The 27,807-nt window shown below is 42.1% G+C and overlaps 1 protein-coding gene across 1 annotated transcript in view; it reads right to left on the bottom strand.

The window, feature by feature from the left end:
• The window catches only part of IL1RAPL2 (interleukin 1 receptor accessory protein like 2), a gene marked incomplete at both ends in the record, with an annotated part of 375,464 nt that extends 351,930 nt beyond the window's left edge, over positions 1-23,534 (bottom strand). The window contains one exon of the mRNA XM_082289302.1: positions 23,453-23,534. Within this exon, the coding sequence (XP_082145428.1) occupies positions 23,453-23,534 (82 nt within the window). The remainder of the gene's footprint in view (positions 1-23,452) is intronic.
• Positions 23,535-27,807: the final 4,273 nt, after the last annotated feature.

The following is a 27,807-nucleotide window of genomic DNA, read 5'->3' as shown; positions in this document are numbered from 1 at the left end:
CCAGACTGGGAAGGAGTGGCAAAAGCATCCAATTGTGACCGGCCCAGAGGCCCCATGTATTCTGGGCATAGACTTCCTCTGGAATGGCTATTACAAAGACCCAAAAGGACTCAGGTGGGCATTTGGTATTGCTGCTGTGGAGGCAGAGGGCATTAGGCAATTGAACACCCTGTCTGGACTATCTGAGAATCCTTCTGCAGTTGGGCTCCTGAAAGTGGAAGAGCAACGAGTGCCAATTGCCACCTCGACAGTGCACCGCCGGCAGTATCGGACAAATCGAGATGCTGTGATCCCCATCCACAAGATGATCCGCGAGCTGGAGAGCCAAGGGGTGGTCAGCAAGACCCACTCACCCTTCAACAGCCCCATCTGGCCTGTGCGCAAGTCTGATGGGGAATGGAGACTGACTGTGGACTATCGTGCCCTGAATGAAGTGACTCCACCGCTGAGCGCTGCCGTGCCGGACATGTTGGAGCTCCAGTACGAGCTGGAGTCCAAAGCAGCGAAGTGGTCGCCACTACTGACATTGCTAATGCATTCTTCTCTATTCCTCTGGCAGCAGAGTGCAGGCCTCAGTTTGCCTTCACCTGGAGGGGCGTGCAGTACACCTGGAACCGACTGCCCCAGGGGTGGAAGCACAGTCCCACCATCTGTCATGGACTGATCCAGACTGCACTAGAAAAGGGTGAGGCTCCAGAACATCTGCAGTACATTGATGACATCATTGTGTGGGGGAACACCGCGACCGAAGTGTTTGAGAAAGGAGAGAGAATAATTCAAATTCTCCTGCGAGCTGGTTTTGCCATCAAGAAGAGCAAGGTCAAGGGACCTGCCCGAGAGATCCAGTTCCTGGGAGTAAAGTGGCAAGATGGACGGCGTCAGATTCCCACTGAGGTCATCAATAAGATCACAGCAATGTCTCCACCGACCAACAAGAAGGAAACACAAGCTTTCCTAGGCGCTATAGGTTTCTGGAGGATGCACATTCCCGAGTACAGCCAGATCGTGAGTCCTCTCTACCTGGTTACCCGCAAGAAGAATGATTTCCACTGGGGCCCTGAACAGCAGCAAGCCTTCGCCCAGATCAAACAGGAAATTGCTCACGCCGTAGCCCTTGGCCCAGTCAGGACAGGACCAGAGGTGAAGAACGTGCTCTACTCTGCAGCCAGGAACAATGGTCTGTCCTGGAGCCTCTGGCAGAAGGTGCCTGGTGAGACTCGGGGCCGACCACTGGGATTCTGGAGCCGAAGCTACAGAGGGTCTGAAGCCAACTACACTCCCACAGAGAAGGAAATCTTGGCAGCTTATGAAGGAGTCCAGGCTGCCTCAGAAGTAATCGGCACAGAGGCACAACTCCTCCTGGCACCCCGACTACCGGTGCTGGGGTGGATGTTCAAAGGAAAGGTTCCCTCCACGCATCACACCACCGACGCTACTTGGAGCAAATGGATTGCCCTCATTACGCAGCACGCCCGAATTAGAAACCCAAGTCGCCCTGGGATCTTGGAAATAATTACAAACTGGCCAGAAGGTGAGACTTTTGGGTTATCTTCTGAAGAAGAAGAGGAGCAGGTGACACGTGCTGAAGAAGACCCACCATATAACGAGCTACCAGAGAGTGAAAGACAATATGCCCTCTTCACTGATGGTTCCTGCCGAATTGTAGGCGCTAGCCGGAAATGGAAAGCCGCTGTATGGAGCCCCACACGACAAGTTGCACAGGCTACTGAAGGAGAAGGTGGATCGAGCCAATTTGCTGAGCTCAAAGCTGTCCAATTAGCTCTGGACATAGCTGAAAGAGAGAAGTGGCCAAAGCTCTACCTCTACACTGATTCATGGATGGTAGCCAATGCTCTGTGGGGTTGGCTGGAAAGGTGGAATAAGGCAAACTGGCAGCGCAGAGGAAAACCAATCTGGGCTGCTGAAGAGTGGAAAGACATTGACACTTGGGTAGAGAAGCTATCCGTGAAGGTCCGTCATGTAGATGCTCACATTCCCAAGAGCCGGGCTAATGAAGAACATCGTAACAACAAACAGGTAGATCAGGCTGCGAAAATAGAGGTGTCCCAGATAGACTTAGATTGGCAACATAAAGGAGAACTGTTCCTAGCTCGATGGGCCCATGATGCCTCAGGTCATCAGGGCAGAGATGCCACCTATAAGTGGGCACGAGACCGAGGGGTGGATCTAACCATGGACAGTATCTCCCAGGTTATCCATGATTGTGAGACATGCACTGCGATCAAGCAGGCCAAGCGGGTGAAGCCCCTGTGGTATGGTGGGCAATGGTCCAAATACAAGTATGGGGAGGCCTGGCAGATTGATTACATCACACTGCCTCAAACCCGCCAAGGCAAGCGCTATGTGCTCACAATGGTAGAAGCCACCACTGGATGGCTGGAGACCTACCCTGTGCCTCACGCTACTGCCCGGAACACCATCCTGGGCCTGGAAAAGCAAGTCCTTTGGAGGCATGGCACCCCTGAGAGAATCGAGTCTGACAATGGGACTCATTTCAAGAACAGCCTTATAAACACCTGGGCTAGAGAACATGGCATTGAGTGGGTGTACCACATCCCTTACCATGCACCAGCAGCTGGGAAGGTTGAGCGGTGTAATGGATTGCTTAAAACCACCTTGAAGGCACTGGGTGGGGGGACTTTCAAAAACTGGGAGATGCATTTAGCAAGAGCCACCTGGTTAGTTAACACCCGAGGCTCCACCAGCCGAGCAGGCCCTGCCCAATCCAAACCCCTACAAACAACAGACGGAGATAAGGTTCCAGTGGTGCACATGAGAGGTATGCTTGGAAAAACTGTTTGGGTAAAGTCTGCCTTGAGCAAAGACAAACCCATCCGTGGGGTTGTTTTTGCTCAGGGACCAGGTTGCACCTGGTGGGTGATGCAAAAGGATGGAGAGACCCGATGCTTACCTCAAGGGGACCTTGTTTTAGGGTGAACTACCCATGGCTCTGTACTTGTATCACTATCAGCATGTATATTTGTATATAATTTGGGTAATGCATAGATTTATATGGTTAAGAAAAAAAAAGTTAAGTTTCATGTAACATGTTAGTATGGGAAAAAATTCGGGGTGGATAATGTTGGGGTTTTAGTTTAGTCTTAGGTTTTTTTTCTGTTAAAGGAATTTTCTCCCATATGCATGTTGCTAGGGGACAAATAGCTGTACTTAAGAAAGACAAAAAAAGGGAGTGGGGCGGGCCTGGCTACTCCTTTTGTCTACACCTGGGTGTGGGGTCAGTTAGCTCTGAGCGTCCGGAGAGAGAAGCTGCAGAGAAAGGAGCTGCTGTTTCTTTCTTTTTGGCCGTTCTTCTCTTCCTGCTGGAAACAACGCCGGGACCCCAAAAGCCGCTTTCCGTGCCCTGCTGGAGGCCGAGCTGTGGCTGCCCTGCCCCGCTGCTACTGCTTCGAGTTTTCGCTACGCTGTAGCCCTGCTCACCCTGCCTGCCTGGGCATCCGTGGGGTTCTCCCATCTGGATACATCTCGCCTGCCACCCGGGATTTGCGTTCGTCCCTGCCGCTCTAGCCTGCCGCTCTAGCCTGCCGCTTTAGCCTGCTGTTCCCGCCTGCCGTTTCCAGCCTGCTGTTCCTGAGAGTCCGGGATCGGCTGCCCAGGGGTTTGTGAAGTCTTTGTTCCATCCCTTCCCGGGATCCCAGGCCGCCAGTGCCGCGTGCTCCCCGAGCTCGCTCCGGAGCGCCCCCTGCAGCCGCGGGGGAACCATCGCACCTGCCCTGCTCACCGGGAGCCGCCAGCGCCCCTGCCGGCTGCGAGCGGAACTGCACCCGAGGGGAAAGGGCCTGACAGCCGAGAGAGGCTGGGACTGGGTTTGTGTGTGCTGTTACTGCCATAGTTGTTGTTGTTTTGTTTGACTGGTTATATACATATACATATATATAGAGAGAGAGAGAGAGTAAAGAACTGTTATTCCTATTTCCCACATCTTTGCCTAAAGGCCCTTGATTTCAAAATATAATAACTTGGAGGGAAAAAGGGTTATATCTGCCACTTCAAGGGGGGCTTCTGCCTTCCTTAGCAGACACCTGTCTTTCAAAACCGGGACACCTGCCTATTTTTTTGCTATGTCTCAGTTAACCTTTTCAATGGTTACAATGAAGTTAATCTGCACCCCCCAAACTCAGCAAGTGTGTGCCGAAGACCAGGAAACCCTATTTCCTGAGCAAGAGCTTATAGCACAGAGAGACCCAGGCTGTGAATGAGCCAGGTGCAGCTCTAAGTATGCATAGGTCCTACAAAGCTCTTCTATTCCACCTGTCATGGTATCAGCCTTTCAACATATGCCATATGCATCAGGATGTAACACTCCATTCTTAATTGGGTTTTTTCCTCCAGCTGCAGTTAAAAAAGAAAACCACCTCATTCAAAGTTTAAACTTCTAATTCTGAACACATATATATCATTGACTCTTTAAAAGAAGCCATTTTACTGTTTGGGTTTTGTTTGTTTGTTTTACTTAGTTACTCCAGTATGCAACACCTCAAGTACTAGCATCCTCCAGCACAGACAAGCTAAACAAAGCCCTATACCCTATGGTGCATTTATATTGTTTGAAGGTTTATGAAGACAGATCAGCAAAAGAGGAGGTACAACCTGCTAATTTAAGACCTTCCTGGTAAGGAAGGGTAATTCTTATCGCACAGAAAAAAACAGGACCTTTGCTGTCTCTCAAGAGAAAAATAAATTCCTCTTGCTAACAGTAAGCCACAGCAATCAGTAAATAAATCTCAGTGCATTAGAAGCAGGGCCCACTTTCTAGGCTACCCATCCTACCACAGGATAGGGGCGAGGGGCAGGTGTGGGTTCAGGGTTTCCTGAAAGGGTTTCCTTTCTGAAAGGTGAGCCTGTGGTGCCTGCTCTCACAGGAGAGCCTCAGCTCTGCTTCGAAAAGGAAACAGCACAAGAACCAAAGAAATAAATAGAAACTTCTCTTCATTTAGGTGCTGGAATTTTAAGTAAAGCTCCCTAAACTCCCCAAGGCATATTGTTGTTTCCATCAAAGGAAGCCAGTGAGCATGACTGATAAGTTTGATTTTCAGTGGTGCTTAGGTTCTGCAGCTCTCATCAATTGCAGAGCAAGTTGTAGGTAACTCAAGGCCACATTTTTTAAAGGGTCAGTATTTGAAAATGTATTGCAGTCAACAAAACTTGGGAGTTACAGTTCTTTGAAAGGTAGGAAGGCCTTCAGCATCTCTCAGAAGTCACACTGTGAATTTTTTTCTCCTTTTCTCTCTAATGTTTTGCTTTCTGGTTCAGAAAAGATGACAGGAATACTGGAGCCCCTCATTTCACTACAGAAATTAAAAAGAGAAGATACAACCAAGTATGTCCTTGGAGAGAAACACAAGAAGTGCAGGAAGCATCCAAAAAATGTACAAAACACAGGAAAAACAGTTTCTCTGGAATGTCTTTGCTTCTGTTTCCCACAGTTCAGGGGAACTCACACCACCATTTTGAAACCCAAATTTATCCCCTCTTTCAAGAATCAGTTTAGTTAGCAATGATCTCTGTATTAGAACTGCTAGAGGGATCTCACAATAAAGTCCTCTCTGTGTTAGTACTGCAGAAATTAAATAGCAAAACTGCATTATCCATTAAGAGGCTTTTTAGTGTATTTGTTTACAAAATGAGAATTACTTTTACATTTCTAATTAGGTACTTCAACTAATATACAGAGAAATCACAGCAGCATATAGAGCTTTGCTATCAGCACAATCTTATTAAAGGAGAGCTTAAGATTTTTACAAGAATAACAAATTAATCATGATAATGTTTTTTTAGACCATCAAATGCAGAAGTGGGGGGGGGAGCGCTTTTTAAAAGTTCTTTGAATCAACGTATTTTTTTTGATGATGTCAGAGTTTTAACACAGGTTCAGTAAAAGAAAAGCTTCTTCAAATGCTTCTGGCATTATTCTATATGTGAAAATCTATGAGGTACACTATATTAAGTTAAAATTAGATTATGCATAGTCATTATTTCACTGTTGCAAAGGAAAAATAATTACTCTAGTATTCAGAAGCTTCCAGAAATTCTTTAACCCTTTCTAATCTAGCACAGCAGAGTAAATACTTGCTGAGGTGTAAAAGGTCAGAAACCCCACCAAGTCCAAGGAGACCTCAAGTGCTCTATCATCACTCTGTGATCCCCTGCAGAAGACATTTTCTCATACAGTTTTCCAATGCAGTGCACCACCAACCAGAGAACTCAACTCTGGCATTTTAAAATCAGCTAAATTACACATAGGCACAGGCTTTTAACTCTTTTTTTTTTTTTTTTTTCCTGGTTTAGAGATATGGCTTGAAGGACTGTTGTCAACATAGTGTGACGTAAAAGTTAACAGACCATCAGTGATACTTTTGCAATAGCACTTGAGAGCAGCAATATCTGACTGTGCCATCAAAGACTATGGAAGAAAACAGCCATAATTTACAGTCTCACCCAGAGACTTCATTAATCCTTCCTGACTTTGGGGTCCTTTAATATTGTACTAGTTTGAAAACAAACGAGTGGGAGATTGCAAGTCAGAATTATAATTTAATAGGAAAATTAAAATAAATGCAATAGTACAAGAACACTGACAGAGTCAGGATACAACCTGACACCCTGTTAGTCACAGTGGTGGTAGCAGTCCAGATGAAGTGGTCCGGTTCAAGCAGTGATCCTGCAGAAAAGGGTCTGATCTTCACCTGAAGGTCCAGTGGTAGCTCTTGTCCTCTGGGAGTCCCATAGATAAAGACTGCCCCTACTGTTCCAAACAGATTATACCCAGCTGGGAATGCTTGGCTCCTTCCCCTGGGTGGAGCATCCCACAACGGGTGGATGTAATTCTATGAGTCATGCGGTGGGTCCTTGATCAGCCATTAAACAGAGACAGTGTCCAGAGGGAGTTATCAGGGATGAGCCATGGTAGGAGATAATGAGCACTGCCCCACCTGCTTTAACAGCTTGTGAAGATGATAATAGAATACATGCTTTTGATTACATCTTACACTGTAACCTATAACAAATATCTGTAAGAGGCTGCCACATTTTATTTTGCCAGCTAGCAACACAAAGTACATGGACTTGAAGTCAAACTGTGAAAGCTGAAACCAAAGGCAGACTAGATGACTAAACACAGGAAGAAAATTAAGAGAAAATTATTTTTCTGTAATTCTTGAAAGCATGATCCTGAATTTCCCACATTCTATTAAAAATGCCCTGTTCCCATGGCAATTTCATTCCATTTAGTTCACATAAAACTGCTTGAAGAAGGTACTAGAACCTGGCTTCTAGAAGACTGTTTTGGAGCCTCAGTCTCCAAGAGCATCCTGAGGAAAATATCTGGCAAAAAGCTGTTAGTGGCCTTCCCTGGTTCTTCATAGCCAGTGATGATGGGAGGCAATGGATATTTCCAGTCTTATTTCCCCTAACAATGCAGACTTAACAGCATTTTTGGCAGAGGCATCATTCACACACTCACGTTTGAGCACAGTGAATTTGTTTGAAACAAAAACAATTTTTTCCTAGCTATTTATGAGTATTCCCACTTTTGCCTTATATGGCCAGATGGACACACTGCTGCCATTTTAGCAACATCCAACCACAGTGCTCAAAAAAACTAAAGCACGAACACTCATTACACAACACTGGGTTCTTCCATCCTAACAAACTTTTTCTCCAAGAAGTATCTCTAAGTATACCTATTATATATATATTTGCTGCTGCAAACTGGTCAGGCAATCCCATGTATTTTTCTGCAGAATGAAGTTAATTTGTGCATTCAGTCAGGCAAGCACTGTCTAACTCACAGTGGAAGAATTACCAAGCAATCTTGACCCAGTGTAGCTCCTAGACACTCAAATCATCACAGGTCCATTAAAAGTTAGTCACAAATAATACCAGTAAGCTAGTTTTGCTTCTGAATTTTTTTAAAATAGCCCTGCCAGGAATTGGAGTACTTCTGTTCTTCTATACAAAGCAATCCCAATGTCTATAAGTAATCTTAATTAATGTTCTGAGAGATTAATATTTTATCATTATATCTGTGTTCAAAGACCACTTCAGGACAGGCTATAACCCTCCAATTAGCACTATTAAAGTATTGCTCATCCTTCATACAGCTGAAGGACTCAAGAGCTCTAGTCAAATACAGAAGAGAGACGATGCCAATTCATGGGAACTTAGTTTAAATGAGTCAACAATTCCAGCCTCAGAGGTTATTTTATCCCCACATGGACTTGACAAAAGATAGCTGCCTACTGATAAAGTCAAGTTGTTTTACAATTTCATTTAGGTTTCAAGTTGCAAAGGCAGTTTCACAGGCAATGCTCAGCTGATAACCACCTCAGCTTTGTTCCTTCATATCATATCTAATTGGAAGGTTTCCAAGGATAATTGTTGTTGAGAAATGTATTGATCTGCTTCTGAGAATCTTAAAGATATCTGAGGAATTGCAATCCCCCCAAAGGGTTTGTCTTTGAAATAATAGTAGTTATGTATTACTTTTCTCTTGTGGACACAAAACTGCAATTAAAATTCAGATTTTGTGTTTGGAAACAATACTGTGGTATCCAAATGGATTAGCATTAGAGGGCTTTTCAAGTGGATGCACTGAAGGAATCTGCACAGCATGTCTGAATTCAGCACTGCACTAAACTATTTGTTGACTGTTTAGTCAAACTACAGCCAAGGTGTCATTTTGGGGGAATTCCTGCTGCTACACCTCTTGACATGCTACCATATCAACATGCTTGACCTTTATTTTAATGAAGAGCCAGGTCTCTACAGAATGCAATGCAGTATAATTTTCATCATGGTTCTACCTAGAAAAGGCAAAGATTCTTCCTGGGGATTTACTCTGACACATTTATATTTTTCTCTCCACCTATTCATTGCAATGCCTGAGGAGGAAGCAGGAGAGGGACCTGTCAGAGCCTTCCACTGATACCTTGGTTTCCTCTGGCTTGTGCTCTCACCTCAGCAGCTTGTGGCACACATCAAATTACACCAACAGGAAAAAATCAGCTTTAAAAGGCTTCACATTTACAGAATACAAACACCCATCAGGTACTCATTATTTAAATGGCAGCTGCTGTCCATTTGCACGCAGAGCAGCCACCGTCCAGAGGAGACCTGTCCACTGCCACCTCGCAAGGACAGTGAGTGGGAGGTTCCCTGCAGCAAGTGCCAGCACAACTGGGCACCATAAGAATTGTTACTATAAGCTAAATAAACAGCTCTGCTGCTTGATCCTGTGGGTTATGAGGTAATTAGTTGCTGAATAACCAAAATCAATGGATGTGTTTGCAGAATCACACCAAATAAGCAGAAGCTTGGCACACAGAAGGGAGAAACAATCACATTGCTACACAGTAATGTTTTTTAATTTCTAGTTTAATTCCACCAAACCCAATAGTTTTACAGCAGGGAAAAAAAACCCCACAGCCTAGGGTTACTACTAAACCCTATCAAATTACCTTGAAATTTGAAAGCTAAAATGAATACTGCTCTTCCTTTTTCAACATATTCAATTCAAAGCCCTTCTTGGTTTCAGAACTTCACACACTGCCACCTTTGAACAGCTTATGGAATTCCACTGCGACCAAACTCCTGAAATTTCCTTGGAAATCATGTCACTCAGTGATTTCCTGTCCTTGTAAACCCCACTTCTCCATTCAAGCCAAATCTATAATTCAGTAAATATTTTACAGAATTCTCTTCCAAAACCTTAGTCTTTTACACATATCCTTGCAAAAACCCTTCCTGGTTCTCCCTGTATGACATCTATTCCATGCTCTCATCTCTCCATAGACCTCTAAGCTGCATTCCTACTCATACCCTTAAATGCCTACTCATAGCCTTAGATAGCCTACTCATCCTTAAATTACCTTGGAAACATTGAATCCCATTGGCCCGATGAGAAACTTAGGAATTCCATTGTTTCTTCAAAGTTTTCAGGTTCAAATATTTGAGTTCCAAAGAATAATCTGTTTCATTACAGTCTGCTCCCTCCAGTGCAGGCTGGAAACCATGCATGCTACCAAGGATTTAACCTAAGCCTAAAGCAGGGCTTAAAGTGAATAGTACTCTACCTCAGAGAGGATCAGCATCATTCAAAACACTTGTGTGCAACTATTATTCTTTACCAATTACATCTGTTCCTGAGTTGCCTGGTCCAGCCAATATTTTTAAGAAATACCCTACAAAAACAAATATGAAAGACCCCAAAAGATCTACCACAGTGGCTCTGTACCTTACACACACAGAGAGCAATGCAGACACTAATCAAACTGAGGTGGAACCATTATTTTCAACACCAGGACACACTCCAATAACAGACATCTAATCTATGAGAAACGAAAAACAAAGCAAAGCAGCAACATAAATTACATCTGCTGAAAATTCAACAAAGAGCTTGCAGAGGATCAACAAGGGAAACATTAAATTCTTTCATTAGAAAGAATTTGTCACAGTTCATGACAAAGACATGCAAGCACAGACACAAAAAGCACCTCTAAAAAAACGTAATTATATAGGAGACCAAACTCAGACTGTTTGGGAAAGAATGGTTATCCAAGGGAACCCATTTCTTCCCCGGGCCAATCTTAATGGTAAAAGTCTCTTAAACACAAAAGTCAATATGTTTAGGAATTTGCAGATGGGGTGAGGAGAGTGTCTCACTGCTCACAGTCAAGTGCACTGATTTTAAGATGGGCTCAGACCTTGCTCAGGCAAAAGAATAGACTGCCCAGAGTAGGGATGGAGCAGTTCTCCATTCAAGGGATACATGGGATGAGGAGCAGAGGGAGAGTCTGCCATGTGAAAATGAAGCCATGCTTATTATCACCTTGGAATTTACCCCACAGCTTTGAAGTGAGGGGAATCTGGGCTGTCCCCTCCCGAGGGCCGTGCAGCCCCAGTGGCACAGGCAGTTTGTATGGGAGGAAGCCACAGTGCTCCTGCTCAGCCCCTGCTCACCCCCCAACAGTGTCCAGGCCTCTCCAAACTCTGTATTTACCATCTTCCCAGGTGGGCAGTTCCTTATTTGGCTACTCATTAACATTTGTAGAAAGGACTCAACTCCATAAGAAAGAGTCTTACTTTGAATAAACTGTTAACAAACTGCATACAGAAAGAACAGAGAGCAAAAAATCTATATATATTCCAAATAAAAATTAGGCTCTGAATACATCTCTCCCTCTAGGCAATTATATGGGTAAATCAGCTACTGAAGAAATGAAGCAGTTACACTAAGTCTATTATTGCAACAGAATTTTTCCAGAAACCGTAAATTACTCTGAGTATTTATCATAATCTGTTATCTGCAGGGGAAAAAAAAAGTGAAAACTAAATAAATATATGGAAATTCATTTACCTAATAATATTTACCAAATGACACCATTCCCTCTGCTGCTTGTAGCAAACTCAGTCACAGAGGCTAAGGACAGGTTTGCCTTATTAACACAGCTCTCTGCCTGTGTATTTTAAGTACCTCAGAGCACAGTACCATCTGTGTGTATTCTACTAATGAGCTACTTCTTAGACTGAGGAAGGCTGGCCAGCCAGCCAACACCGATTACTCAGATGGAAACTGCCTAATTTTTAAGCAATTAATGAGCTCCTCTCTCACTTTACAAAGAAGCTTCCTCTGGTTAATTCTCCTGGCATATTACAGCATATCCTACTCTAAAGGAAGTTTCTCAAAGAAGAAAATAAAATAGAGGAGCATGGAACATGATACAGCCCAGTCCAATTCCCTGGAGCAGAGCCCAAACCCCGTGTGTGGGACATAAGCTTGAGAAGTACCTGCCAAGACTACCCAGAGCAAGGGCTGCATCCCAGTGCAGCTGAGCCAGGGAACAAGACCTTGAAATGAGACAGCTCAGTCACCTCCCTTCCTCTAAACTGTGTGGGGCACTAAAACACCTCTAATAACATCTCAAAGGACAGACTGGAAGAGCCAATACCACACTTACACAAGACCACTGATGGTTTTATTCCCTCTCACCTCCCAGCCATTTGGAAACACGGGATACTGAGTGTCACCAAATGCTGCACAGCCCCGCAGCTGGGGATCACCAGCCACAGGTGCTGATGCTCAAGAATCCCTGAACATTAAGCAAGGTGACTGAGTGCTCCCATCTCTTCCTTTATCTGCTTGATGTGATTTTAAAAGGTGAGTCTTAAGGGGCTTTTATGACAAAAATAGAATTCCCTCTTCTGCCACTAAAAAAAGTATTTCTTAATAGCCTATACAAAGTTTAAGGAGATCAAAATTACCTTTTACAGCTCCCTGTTGGAAAGCACCGTAGTAAAGCATGGAAGGACCATTAAATTATCTAAGTAACTACACTGATAATGCACAACTTTCATGTGCACAATAAAACTATTAAAGGAGATCTGATTTTTATAAGTATATTACACACTATCATTCTGAAAGGGCAACCCTACGTGCAGGAAAGAATGCACTTTTCTTGCATAAACCTGAAAAACATGCCAATTGTAGCAGTGAAAATATGCTAGAGGACAGCTTTTACCCAGCAGCCCCCAGCATAAACAAACCACTTCCCCTTCTTGAGGATGATCATATTTACACACCGGGAGACTTAATGTAACATTTCAACTGTGTGTGACATTACCAAGCCATTCTACAATCGCATTGTGGAATTTGTATTATCTAAGTTCTCAGGACCAAGTAACCCAGCATTTCGCTTGTGGGGAAAAAAAAAGGATACTTTTCCAAAAGACAGCTAATTACTACAGCACATCAGGAGTCTTCCTTGCTACAATGAAGCAAGTTGGCGACACATTCTACAAGTGACTTCACAAAACAGCATCCTGAACAACCAACTGTTCACATGGCATCTGTGTCCTTCAGGGAAAACCATCAACTACAGCTCTATGAAGGACAAAAAATGGAACGGTTCATTTGTAGATGCTTCTAAAACGGGATTTAATAACGAACCCTTCTTTCTCAGCAGAGCTGTCTCCCTGTGTAAAGTCCACAACAGTTGCAGCCAGGCATCCCAGGTGGTTGGATTTAGGTTTCATTTCTCATGCACTAAGCCAGAGGTATGTTGTACAGTTGGAACAAAACCCTTTGCAACAAACACTGAGTTGTAAAGAGCAAATTTAATCATCCAATGCAGATGAAAAAATCATAATGCTGTAAATAATATGATGTAAAGTCACAGCGAATAGGAATTATGTTGACCTGTATCAGAAATCAGCCAAAAAGCTTCAGCTTTCAATCTGCTCCAATAAAGCTAAAACACTCTACTCCTAAGTGCATTTCTACTGTAGTCCCCGATTTCCCTAAAATGTCATTTTGAGTGGAAATACTATATCCAATGTGTCATCAGTGATACACATCCTAATTTCCTCCCTTATGTCTAAGCCTGCACCATTATTCACACCTCTCCAGCTTTATATAATAGGGCAAGATTTTCAAGGTCACAACAAAAACAAATAACACTTTCAAGAGCTCCAATTTTTAATAATTATTTTCTTGGCTTAAGTTTCAAACTTTCTTTTCTAAACCAAAAGTACCAGAACAAACAAGTGTTTTAGAAACACTTGAAAGTTGGTTTATTTTCTCAGCAAAACACACTCTGCAATAGGAACCTGTAACAACAGAGGAAGAAGCAGGTCCTGAAGGAGGTTGTTCTTTACCAGGGAGGACTGCCAGGGAGCAGTGCTGATGGCTACAGATCCACTTCCAGCATGAAGCCAAGGAAGCCTGCAGGATGACCTGGCTCCACTTTCACTCCCAGCACTTTAAAGTGCTCCCACTTTCTCAGTTTTCAGATCTCATCTGCAGTAAACCTGAGGGATTTGACACAGCCAAATGCTTCAGGGAATCCCAGAAACAGTAGAGACCTGACCACTCTGCGTTCATGGTCTTCCAGCTGCTTCTTCTGACATCCATCTGAAGGATGCCAGACATACTGCTGTTCAGCTCCAGAGATACAGAGCCTGGGAATAACCCTGCCTTTGATTCATGTTCCAGCACTTTTCCATTGATTATTAAATGTATCCATCTCAGGGAATTTATTGTTCAAAATGAAATTGTGTCACTGAAAAAGAAATTCTGATGAGCCCTATTCTGTAAAACGTGGTTATATTTCTGCATTTTACTAATAACTCAAGGACATCAATGATTATATCTCACATTACACCTCCCCTTCCAAGCCCACCCATATCTATATTTTTCTGAACACGTAAGACAGCATAAGCATGCATGAAATGGCTCTGCACATTGATCCAAATAAGGATCCCAGAGTGCATCAAGAGTGCCAGCGAAACAAAACCATAATGCTTAAATCCAAGAACAAACAATTCTAGCTGTCTTGTGAAAAATTTGATCTGCTATATTAACAACAGTCTCCACAAATAATAAGTCAATTCTATCTTCAACATACCAGAAAAGTAAATCCCAAATATTAAAAAATAAATATTAAAAAAAAAAATCTGTGAAACAACTTTGCCCTCAAATTTTATGTGTATTTGTACAGTGTGATGAAAGGACCATTATTTCTTTAAATAAACATGAACATCTGGTTAGACTATACACTGAGGTGGCCTTGGACAAAAGTGTTTTAGGCCATTCACTCATCTGAGGACAGAACTGCAGTTCCTGGTACTGCTAAAAATCTAAGGGCAGCTACTTGGTAAGCACAGATGGAGCCCAAAGTGGCTCGAGTGCAGCTGACTGCCTGCAGAGTCCCAGCAGCTCAGGATCAACAAATGTTCTTTAGGTCAGAGCAGTAAATAAACACAGAGGTTTCTATAAACTTGGTTACCCAAGAGACTTGACTGGCACTTCCAGGGCTCGAGGCTCCTCAGGTATTCCACGTGTCATTTTACAGTCTTAAGTGGTTCTTCTTCTTGTGTCCACGCTACCCACTGGAAGGACAGCCAATAGCCAGTAAACACAACAGACTTGTAATATTCAAAGGCAAAAGCTCTAAGTCTAAAACTAGTGTACAAAACCTGGTATAACTGAATATCTCTCCTTTTCCTCTTCCATTTCTAGCTGACACATTTTTCTATCTTCTACTGAAAAATAACATAAATTAAGGAAGCTTTTCTCTACCCCATGTATCCAAGGACATAGAAGCACATTTTATACACATGCTTATTTAATAGCCTCAAAATTTCTCTAGGAGACAGGACTGCTTTCCTTGTCCTTGCCTAAGGCATTAGCAACACAACAAAACAGAGGGAAACATTTAATTTGTGTGTTATTCCCTGCGTCACCTTCAGCGTGCTGGGCAACCTTAATACAGTTTTCTCTCTTGTCAATTTTCTGCCATCTGTAAAATGGGAATAACTATGAAGCAAACATTAGAAACAAAATGCACTCGTATGAAATACTATGGTAGCAGATGTTTACCGAAAACACCAAATAGTCCCATGAAACTAAAAAAACCCTGCCCAGGTAACAAAGTACAGCTAGAACATGGAAAGTCAGAAAAATAATACTACCATCATGTTTCAAGGCCTCTGCTGCACAGCCCTAACAAACATTTGAACTGTACACATGGTTACTGGAGGTCTATACACCAGCACATCCTCCAGACACATGCAAGAGTGACACCCAAAATACTGTACTTTAAAACATTAGAAAGTAATTTCAGAACTTCAGACTTTCCCTTTTGCCCTATTCAGGCCTGTTCACTGAAAGCTGACATGTACCACTTTCCCTTCTGCCTTCTGTCCCAGAGGGGCTGGTAGGCCAGGGTACCAGTCAGGGACTGATGGAGCTTCCTTTTCCTCCCACTTCATTACAGCCACAGGAATGAGACAGACAGATACAAAAAGCTCACATCAAGTACTGCCATTGCCTCCAGTTTCTTTACGAAAAACCACTGAGCAATGCTTACATCTGCCTGGATCATACAGTCTCCTACTTATTCAACTATTATTTAATTTTCCATCTGGAATAACAGATGCAGAAATCTCAGCAGATACCTTTTTAAATCAATCCTGATCCCTGAAAGATGCAAACCAACTCCACTCTGAAGTGTCTTACACTGAAGTGTCAAAAAACTTCAAAAAAAGTAATTGGGAGTGAGTTTCCACAGGTCATATACAGCACAACAGAGCTACAGTTCTGTGACTGCCAAAAGTGGAGGAGGTTTGAAACAAGTCAATCTAACAGAAATACCCTCATGCTGCCTCTGTTCCTGCCTGAACAAGGAACCACACAGGGAGGGCAAGCAAGAAGGAACTGATGGCAGAGGCTGGGGGACACAGGCAGCCTGGCGACCATATCTTGGAAAAGCAAAGTGCTCGGGTCTGCAGATTAACTTGAATATAAGTCTCTGTCTTCAGTGGCAGAGCATTGTATGTTTTCATATCAGTATGTATTATAAGTACGAAACATGCTTCTTGCAGGAAAGAATTGATTGGATTTGAAAGGGTTAGAGATTAATAAAGTGATAAACGTACCCTCTAGAGGTGACACTGCAGCTCAGATCAATTTTGCTTTCAACTAACAGACAGGCAATCATTTCTACTTTAGCCAATTACAACAGAACACAACAATCTCACACAGGTCTATGTATTAACATTTGTACACACAAGCACAGCCCAAAACACATTCCTTCCTTCCTCCACAGGCCAACAACTTGAAATACTTAACTCTGCACCTCCTGAGAAAGCAAAAATCTAATGCTTCCTTTATTGTCTGTAAAACCAGCTTCTTCAAAAACTTGAATGCAAAACAAAACAAAAAAGAATCCACACATGCATCTTAATTCTCCTTTTTCTCATTATTTGCCATAGTGACCCCAGCATCTCCTACCTCACAATTTCACTGCTTGGCGTTGTAACAGCTACACTCGTGGCAAGAACAAGTAGCAAATCAGTGAAAAAAAATAGAAATTTCTGATACATTGTGTTACAGGGACTAGCAACTCAAAACTGAAATGCACATCAAACAACAAGCAAGGTCCTGAAAGTGAAGAATAAAAAGTTTAAATTCAGTGGACAGAGATATGAAAATGTGTATTAATATTCATACCTAGTTCAATCTAAGGAACCTTATTTATATTCCTTCAAATATATTCAGCAGGGTGTAAAAGCTGCCTTAACATATTTAAGTTATGGAAACCCAAGCACACTTCAGAACTGTTCTTGATCAGAAGCTGACCAAAAGTGAAGCCATTACACCACAGATTCCTTAAAGCTCCGATAGGTCCATGTCCCCCTAAGTTACCTCTGAGCCCCTGCAGCACCAGGAGATGTTACCAAGAGAGCAAATATTCATCTCCAGCACGAGCCAACATGCTGAGGTTGAAGACTGTTTTGGGTAAGTCTGCGGCTGTATTATTCATACTTTCATTTGAACATTATGTAAGACAAACCTTCTGAAAATATTTTCATGAACAAGATGAAAAACAAAACATGCCAGAAGAACTGTTTCTGTCCCTCAGGACAGTCAATTTCAGAACCTAGGACACTCACCCTCAAAGTGAGCACACTTCAAATACTGAAATGAAGATCTCTCTTAAAATTTCTAATTAGAATCTTAAATAAAATGGAGCAAAGGCACCTTGATAAATTAGGGTTTTTTCATTTGAAAAGCCCCATTTTGGAGAGGGAAAAAAAATCTCAGTCATGATGACATGTGTTTTAGCAGTTCAGGTATTATTAATGAACTTCTACATGCTGAATCAAGATGTAGAACAGATATCCAAACAGCTGAGATGATATCCATTGCAAAAGTGGAAGATTATACATTTGTAACTGAGGAAATGGCATTTCTTTCATGCTTGCTTATTTCTCCCTATCCCTCGAAGATGCTACCTTTGTGATTTATTTCAGCTTGAAACAATTTAACTGTGTTCATTTATTTTATTCAAATACAAAAGGTTTCCCTTTTGGGAAGGAATCTAGCATTAATATTTAAGTATCAGCTCAGTATTTTAATTGCTTAAATTATATATGAACTCATTTTAAATGTGTGCAATAGCTAAAAATTTGAGTGCTTAAGTAAGTTCAATATTTAAACCTTGTCAAGTTGAGGTCACTAAAAAAAACCCAAACCTCTAGCATATTATTTATTTCCTTTCTGGTTCTTCTGTGCACACGTCCTTTCCTCTCCACCTGCAAACAGAATGTATAAATGCTGCCAGCTGTCTTCCAGACAGGTCTGTCCAACTGCAATGCTGCTTTCTGTCTAGAGGAGAAGAAACTAAGGCTGAGACCCTTGTAAATGAGATGCACAATGGCCAGAGCTTCACAGCTGACTTGCTGGTAGCCCCCCGAGACCTGACTGAGCACAGGAGCCTGGTTCCTTGCTTCCCACTGATCCAAACAGAACAGATGGCGAGCAGCCATGAACCCGTGCACAGAAACAGCTTATGCAAGAGAGGCTGTACTTTCCTGCACTGATGACAGCTTAGAACAGCAGTGATTCTGACTTTGTTTGCTGGAGCTGTGAATAACTTAACATCTTCTGGGAAAAGTATGAGATTGGCCTGCGCTGATGAGCACTGCCAAACTCCCGTCTCCTCTGTCTGCACAGTATTTGCAGGCAGCAAAAGTCAAAAGCCTCTTTTGCATCCCTTGTATCTCAGACGTGGGAGGGCTCACGGCCATGCATTTTACATCAGGGTCAGAAGTCAGCTCTTTGGGTAGATGCAACTGCAAACTAAAGCAAATGGCAAGTGCAAGCACACATCCAGCAGCTCCTCTGGGCCCACTGCAGCAGGAGCAGTGGACTTTAGATTTAGGCTCATCTAGAATATCCCACTCCAGGCAGAAATCCATGAGTCATCTCTGAAGTACAAAAACCTCCACTTCCATGTATGCCACAGTTTCCATGGCCAAAGTGGTCAGGCAACAACACAGGAAGACTGAGCTTCACAGAAGGGAGCAGACAGAAATTGTAGGCACAAGTAGTGACAACTGCAGGAAAGTGAAGGTCTCTGAAACATCTACAGCAGACCACAGTAAGTTGGCTGCATGACATTTAAAAGGCATAAAATATCAAGCCAATAGGTTTTAAATTAATGTGTTAAAAGGCACTGCAATATCAATGAGAATTTAAGACAATTTGACTATGTCCACACACAGCAAGGCCCAGTGCCAAGTCAAACCCTTTCTCTCCCAAGCCGTTGGTGATAAAGTCGGATGCAGGTGGAGGTGGGTGGAGGATCAGAGATACCCTTGCTCCTATGGCATGAATGCCTTTTGGATGGTCCCAAGATAAACAGGAGGAGAAGGAAGGCTGGAATCCCACAGCAAATCCATCTGACAGGCTGCAGAGGAGAAGACACAACTGTGTAGCTTGGGGGACATACCCCTGCCAAGCCTGAGCCAATTAAGCTTTGTTAACCTGCAGAAAGGCACCTAAACGCCCTGCAGCCAGCAGCCTCACAGAAACCTTCAAGGTGTCTGCCCCTGCTCCTCCACACAAGGCTGACATGCCCTCCAGAGCTCTAGCATGCTGAGACAGGGTATTTCAGCTCAGCAAATAATACAGCAACAAAAAATGGCATCAATTATTCACTAATGGAATTATGTCTGGTAAGTCAAACAGAATCTATAATCTGAAAAATCTTTTGCTTTAAAAATGCAATGATTTTTTAATTGGTTTTATATTCCCTGCTATGATTATTCAAAGCACTATATACAAAGGCTTTGGGAAAAGAAGTCACTTAATCCGATTAAAAGGAAATCACCTACCAGCTGGGAACCTAGCAGCTCTCACATCTTCAATTTATTTGTATAACCTCCACCTGTAAAATACCCTTCCTAGGATATTGATAATGCTGCAGTCCCCACATTAGCTGTTTGCTCAGTTTTACTTCTTAAAGCAGGCAAAAAGATTGACCTGCAGTTTTCAAAAATGCTTCTTAAAATTAAGAAATGCCTGTGAAAATTAAGTCAACATTACACTCACACAGACACTTGAGTCAAACTATTCTGTTCCCACCACAAACAGGAATCATTACTCTGTAGACGTGACAGATTTCTTCTGCAGCATCAGGAAGTTGCTGCCTGTAAAGAAGAATCTGATGAGGTTAATTAAATTAGCTCACCCATTTTAATTATTTTGGCACCACATCTCAAGTGAGAAGCAGCCAAACAAATTTGTCTTGCTACAAGTTTCTGTGTCATTTTTGCAGCGTTGCAGGGTACTCGAAAATCTATTTGCAGTCTTCATATGCATCCCTGCTTCTCTTTTCCAAATGGGATATATGGACACCTGAATCTGTAACAAAGGGCAAGTAAAGGACATGAGAAAAATCTGTTAGTTCTGTTTTTCTATTCCCTTCCATGAGGATTGTTTCTTCAGCAAACTATAGCTCTATGCTGGCAACTGGAGCACCGTTTCATCACCTTCTGTTTAACATCTTAGATCCGCCACTCCTGACTTGAATGGCTCTTAATGTCTCAAGAGTCTTTAATGACTTGCCTGTTGTCCAGCCTCTGTGTGCACTTGGTGGAGTTCTCATACTCAACTTTCTCCCCTTGGGTTTCCATTCCTTGACTTTGAAGGAGAATTTCTGCACCAGCTTCTGAAGATGCTTTCCTAGCCAAACCTTTCCTCTCTGTCAGTCAACTCCAGTTTCATCTATAAAGCCCTTCTGGACATTCCGCTCCCCTTTTGACTGCCTCAGTTGAGTGAGGCCCTTTACATTACCTGAAAACACCTCATCTTTACCTTGCTCCTTTTCAAGTCAGCTCTCTTTAGATCCTCCCTACCCCTTAAACAAGATACATTCTATTATGTGATATTACACGCATGCCAGTCAATTTCATAATTGCTCTTGTACTTGACACTAATCACAATTCTGGCCATTCGTGCAATAATTCTATGCATTGCTTTGAAAAAATGCCAGTCTATGTAAGTCAGCAAAGACACCAATTTTGCTGGTTTATTGTCCTAGTAGCCCAAATCTGTCTTTATCATCAGTGTCAACACCTTCCATGCACTGCTTCACACTGCTCTACATAACTGTCTGCACAATTTCCCTTCCCCTTTTAAGAATGCTCACCAGCACAGACGTCCCTATACCAATAGCCAGCAAGACCCAAGACTACAACACCCCTCCAGACACTGCTGCAGAGATCCTGTCCACAGAGCATCCTTTCGGCCCTTCATCCACTCCCCCCACCTCAGCTCTAATCTACAGCTCTAACGCTTTTCCCACTTCCAGATGTCCTGCAGTTTACACTGCAGTGCAGCTGCCCACAAATAACTATTACATTAATTTCCCCTTTCCACTCTCCTTCATCAAGACACAAGTGTAAAAAAAAAAAAAACCTCTGAACTACAGCACCAGCCTGTTACAGCTACTGTCACCCTATGGAAAATATGCTGACGTTTTTTCTTTGTGCATTTGCCTGTCTGCATCCACCCACTCTCCCTGATCTTCCACTAAAACTATACAAACATTTAAAGTTCAGAAGTCTCTGGAGCATCTCTGTCTTCACAATATATAACATTTAGTGAAACCCCAAGCAATCAAACAACAGTCCTTCAAATCTAAAGACCTTTCAGAAAAGGAGTCAAATTATCAATTTTGCTCCAAGCGCTGATATCACAGAAACAGAAAATTATTTCACACACAATGTAGTGGAAAAAGCAAAAAGAAAAAGAAATCAATAGTTTGCTCCATGCAGCGACCAGAATGAGTACTGAAGGTGAAAGCCAACTACATGATTATGTACTTGCAAAGAAACTGTAATTTTACTTTACGTGCATTTTTTCCTCTTCATCTTATTCTTGACACATACTGGCACAATCAAATGAAATGAAAAAGAACCACCTATTCACTAGTGGTTATATTTAGCAAGAGGCAGTCTAACATATTAAAGCATTTTTCCCACCAGTACTGAACCTAAATTGACACTGTCAACAGCTGCTATTAACACAAGACATTCTGCAGAGTCAAAGAAAGCAGATTTTAAATATATATATATAATTAAACTACCAGCTGAATGATGCTACAACCATCAGCATGTCACTTCTACAGTCGTGTACTTCTGGTAAAGGAATTGCACAGGCCCTTGCTTGCAGCCAGGTGCTGCTGCCTGGCATCAATGAATAGAGACTGTTCAGTTACACTGATTGTGGATCTCACAGAGGGTTTCCATCCAGGCCAGTGACAGCAGTTTTGAAAAACAGGAACACCATCACCCTTAGCAGAGTTTAGACCAAGATGCACTGTTGCTAAACCCCAATACCCATGACTGCTCTCACAGGGCAAACGGTTCTGGACACAATAACCACAACAAAAAGCTAGAGACTAGTGCAGTTTAGCAACCTCCGTTTATACTTTCCAGCCTAGCAGAAAGAATTCAGCCCAGAACCTGGCAGTTCCCAGAGCAACACTTCTCAGCCTAGGATGTGACATGTAATTCTTTTTAAAAGATGGCCCAATAATTTTCTCCTCTGTTCTCAAGAAATGCAGAAATTAAACTTAATACTGGCCACACCAACTGAAGTCAGTAATTTCTGTTTGTACCTGCAGTGTTGAAAAAACTGAAGACCTTGAGGACAGCAAGATTAGTGGAAGCCCTCACACGTGTAAGTATAGCACACACACAGTGCGTTAAAACAAGTTAACATTCTTCAAAGTCCAATATTTACCCTTACACACACCTGGCTGTAACAGACTGACACCACTGTGTAGCACTGCAGCTGACCTGCTTGTTTGCCCAATGTTTTCCAAACTCACATCTTATTTGAGAAATACAAACAGTCTCATGAAGTCACTCCTTTGGGAGGGCAGAGCTGCATGCAGTAGACATCACTTCAGGCTCAAGTACAGATGAACCATTATCCAGATGAACTGTCTACCCTGGAAGGAGAGATTCTAATGCTTCTTTGAAGTGTTCTGTTACTATTAGTAGGTTTCAAAAGCAGATGTAAACATGAACCAACTCCCACTCCCTTCCACTGCCAGAATAATCAGAGATTATGTACTCAGGAGAGCGCTTCCCAGTTAACCCTATATATGATCATATGTCTGGCCAGCATAACTTTTTCAAGGACCTTTCAACATACAAAACATCATCCAGACCTAAAACTCACCACAGACCACATCCACAGTTAAGAAAATCCCTTAGCATAAGTAAAAGACTGGATGCTAGAACAATGCCACAATGCCAAAGTCATTATTATCTTTGTGAGGTTTCAACCCGATCAACATTTTCTTTTTTTTTTTTTTAACGAAAGAAAACATAAGGACCCTTTCAAACAGCTTAAAGTCACACCAACAGAAAATTATATTGAGAAAATTCGTCCTGTAATCATTTACTAAGCAAACCATATCAGTTATGATTTCTTTTTTATTTTTGGCAGAACAGAACAAGTAGTATATATGCAAAACAAAAAGCAGCCATCTAAAATGCTTGATTGCATGAGTACGAGGTCCAGATCCAAAAGTAAAAATAATTTTCTGTGACTTACCAGAATTTCTCTTTGACACGAGCTTCAAATTCATGCTGACTACAGTACAGATCACAAGGACCAAGAGAACAAGAGGCTTCATCTTTCACTTTCTGTGACAGCTGAAATGCAAACATAGTACAAAGTCTGAATCACAGCTTTTCACTACAACAAAGCAGCAACTACAGGTAAACATTTCTCAAAGAACCATTACAGGGCAATAGCTTAATGTAACAACTTCTGGGTTTATGTTTATGCAGGAGTAGGAAGACATAACAGTTCAAAGTAACCATGTATGAACAATTTACCTCTGACTATCACACAAAAGGGTTGGGTTTTTTTAAACGACACCTCAAAAATATCACTTTGCTCTCAAAGAGAAAAACACAGTTTATTTGAAGTAGTATGGGCCTAATCTGGCAGATTTCTGTATTTTATTTAAGAGGAAGACCCTGATGGTCATAATTAACTTTGTCTCATACAAACAGGTCACACACTTAAAAATTCATACTGTTCAAGAAAAGACACAGAGTAAGTTATTCATGCAATCTCTCTTAGCAACCTTACTTTCCCCCTGGTGGCTTTGTAAAAGCTCCTACAATGTCTACAATTGCCTACAATTAATGCTGTTCCAGAAATTTGTCCTATACAACGAGGTAAAGAAAGGCAAACAAAACTCAGAAATCAATGAATGTAGGTCTCAGGAGTCTCTCCTGTGAAGTTTACTACTTACTTTATATTATTTACATTAAAAAAGAAAAAGGGAAAATCTAGTTTAGAATTTTATTTCTAGTTTTATATAATTACTGGAACTAATTCTATTTTCATTTCCAAGTACCAGGCCATTCAAGAAAAGATAGCAAGAGCAAACTGAGGCTCCTTCTCTGCACTTAAAAACAGGTAGAAAAAAACCCCTGAATTCATCAAAGCCCATCTCTCTCAGAGAAAGAGAGATGCTTAATTATAAGCTAGAGTCCTCAAATATATGCTTAGCTTGAAGTCATGGGCCTTTAAGTGGCTTGATATATTTAAACTCCAGAATTCATCTCCGTATAAGATACAGACTTCAGATCATGACCCTTATTATCAGATAAAGTGGACAGTCATCTAAATCACTGTGAAATTATTATTTGCACCAAAAGATTCAGCAAACATTTTACAGCAGTTTCAATTAAACAGAAATGCACAAAACTACCTGCATTAGCACTCAAAACTGAGGCCAATGAAACAGAATCCTCCTGCAAATGCTGTAACATATCTGCCCACCCAGCCCACTCAGAGGTCCCAAACCCTCAACTTCAGGAGCAGCCCAGACCCTTGCAGCTCTGAACATTTGCCCAAAATGACAAAGCAGCAAGAGGGCGCAGTGTCCTGCTGTTCACTGAAGCTTACTCGGTTTAATATGAGTTTATTACATCAAATATTCTTCCCTTGTAATTTTATTACTGGCCTACCATCGTGTGAAGAAAATGTAAGGAACCCTGTATAATCTTTTACACTACAGGAATTGTGCTGCTATTCAATTATTTCAAAATTACCCCTTAAAAATGAAGTTCTCTTCCTCTCACCTTACCATACTACAATCTATAAACAGGTAGTGGATTTTTTTTCCTCCCTGAATTCTATGGCACTTTATGCCTATTGATTCCTCACAGTAACAATGCTAAGGTATTTTCAAGGAATAATATGAACTGAAGGCTGTCTGACAGTGGTTAATGACAGAATTAGCGTTCATTCTTCCTTGACCTCTCCTTACAGTAACACAGTCCTAAAACAAGTAAGGCCATCTTGACAAGAGAGCTTAAAAAAAAGTAATTGAACTAAATCTTTTGACAGATAATTGTAATGATGATGTTATGCTAGAATGATTTTCAAGTATAGCTTTGCAAATTACTTTCTCCACTTTTCTCCCTTCAGTTATTGCAGCTGAAATATGGAATTCCTAGGTCCTTTTTCACATGGGTCTGTGCATCTCCACCCCAAACAAGCTATGCTGCATTAAATACATTTAAAAATTCAAAGCAAATTCTGCCAACCAATATTAATGCTAGGCAGAGTGGAAAATTCTTGGTTCTGTCAGCATCAATAGGAGTTTTACTTTTTGAAGCCCTGGTCTCACCAAGGCAGTCAGTCTCTGTACCTCCACAAATCAGGAAAATAGAGCAGGAAAAGGGCAAGAAAACACAGCACCACCCAGTCATTCAAAATCAAACCCAAAGCCTCAGCTTATCACACCTGACACAATTCCCCTGATGCTGGCATGAAAATACACATCAGAGTCTGAGGTGTCACCTCCACCATGGTAGACATTCCACCAGGAAGTGGGATCAGTCACACCAGTGTGACCAGTGGGTCAGCTGATAGTCTGTCCTGAGACAGCAGCCAGTTACAGACAGTCAGGCTGTTCAAACTGCCCTATCAGAGATGTTTTTAAACATTCAGGTTAACAAAGAACAAAAGATACAAAATAAGCTGTATTTCCCCCAGAAGAATGTCCAGCAGCCAGAAGGAAGGTTGGATTGGCTTGAAACTAAGTTCAAATTTACTCAGGAGATTTTTGGAGCTGAGTGTGCCAAGATTCTCCCCATGTGTCCCAACAGGACTGGTCTCAACTTCCTCCTCAGGGCCATTCACTCACCCATCAGGCAGCAGGATGGACTACAGACTCAAGCCAGCTCTGTGCATGGCTTCTGGGAATAAACGTGTAGTGGATGTCTATGGTCTGATGAAGAACATGAAGAAAACTGTGCAAGCTTGACAAGACACAAGATAGAATAAACCAGTCAAAGTTCAATGCCACTTCCCTCCAGGCAGGGGCTGATTTTGCCATTTGACAAACTTTCCCCTCACAGGCACTGAGCAGCATTTCCCTGAGGAGCCACTTACTCTGATGCTGCAAACTCCACGCAAGTTGTGAGTAGGTGCTCACAGCTGTAACAAGAATGTAATACTCTATTGGATATGCCTCATAAGAGGGGAGCCAAGTCCACACCATTCCCAGAAGACTGAAGACATCTTACTCAATAAAGACAGAAATACCAATTACAGCCAACTTGCCAAAAATCATCAAGAGGAAGGAAGAGAGACACAGAATGAAGTGCTTGTTGACAAAGCTGAAAAGGGAGGTTGCCACTATCAGAGGGAGAAGTGTAGGAGAAGCAAGGTGTGACAACTTAATTCTTCATCATTGCATTGCCAACAAGGTCATTCCTTCCCTCTTCACCCCATCTGTGCTAGACTAGACTTTGGACAACTGTCACAGTGTCCTGTAAGCACCCAAAACTACAAAGGGACCAGGCTGCAATGCAGCACAAATTTTGTTCTTCTAACAAAAACAATCCCAACTCCTCTGTTGAAACGCCCTTCACCTCTGTTGAAAAACTTATTTCTTCTACCTGAATCCTCAGAAAACAGAGTTTGGGAAACTGCTGTTTCCCATTTCCTTCATGTACTGCCTGCTGTCTTTCCAGCACCCACTTCAGCTCACATGGCTTCTGGGACTCAAAGGAACTTCAAGTGACAAGGTTAGAAGGAGGCACTTAGAAATGAGAAGAAAATCAGAGCATTAATATTTTGCACAAAACCCAGCATTGAGATTCCCAAGTTCACGCTTTACTTATAATTTAGCTTTGCTCTAATTCATACCACAAGATTTGTTTATGCAGTGCTCCTTTTTAAAAGGAAACAAGAAAAGAAAAGCGGTGCATGTGCACTCAGGCACACATCTGTGCACAAGCTGAGATTTGCTGACACACCGTGAGGCTCTGTAGGTTCTGGTTTCTCCACAGAAGCTGTGATGCAGAAGGCACTCATTAAAAACAGCGACCCACCTCTTTAGTGATTTCCAATTGTCAGGTTTTGTTGCTCAGATATCTCACAAATATAAATTACCGCTTTCACCCCCCACACAAAGGATGAAACGGCAACAGTAATTCTTTCATTGTCTTTACAATAGGCGAGATGGTGAGTCCTGTTCCTTTCTTTTCAAACCATTTCCCCACTCCACTTTTTAAGGCTTTAAATTTTAATATGAACTCACTCTCAGGTCTTCTCTTTTGCCAACATACCACACTGAGCTGTTAATTACTAAAAGATTTTCAGCCCATATAATATGTTGGTTGGAAGCAATCCACAATGGGCACCAGTTCGTTTTTGTTGATAGCTGAAACAAACAAAAGATACTTAAGATCAGAGATGCATGCTAGCTGAAATAATGTATCTTTAGCTCTACTTGATACAGGTCAGGCAGCGTTCTTCGCTCTGCTGCTCAATGAGCATCAAAGAATATTTCATTTTGCCTAATTCATTGTGCATCTTCACCATCATAACCAGCCACTTAAGTTGTCTAAATACACAAGGAACATTAATCCTACAAG

This window comes from Coloeus monedula, assembly GCF_965178545.1.
Source record: "Coloeus monedula genome assembly, chromosome: 12".
Lineage (NCBI taxonomy): Eukaryota > Metazoa > Chordata > Aves > Passeriformes > Corvidae > Coloeus > Coloeus monedula.
Note: the sequence above shows the minus strand (reverse complement) of the source record. Positions and strands in the feature narration are given on the sequence as shown.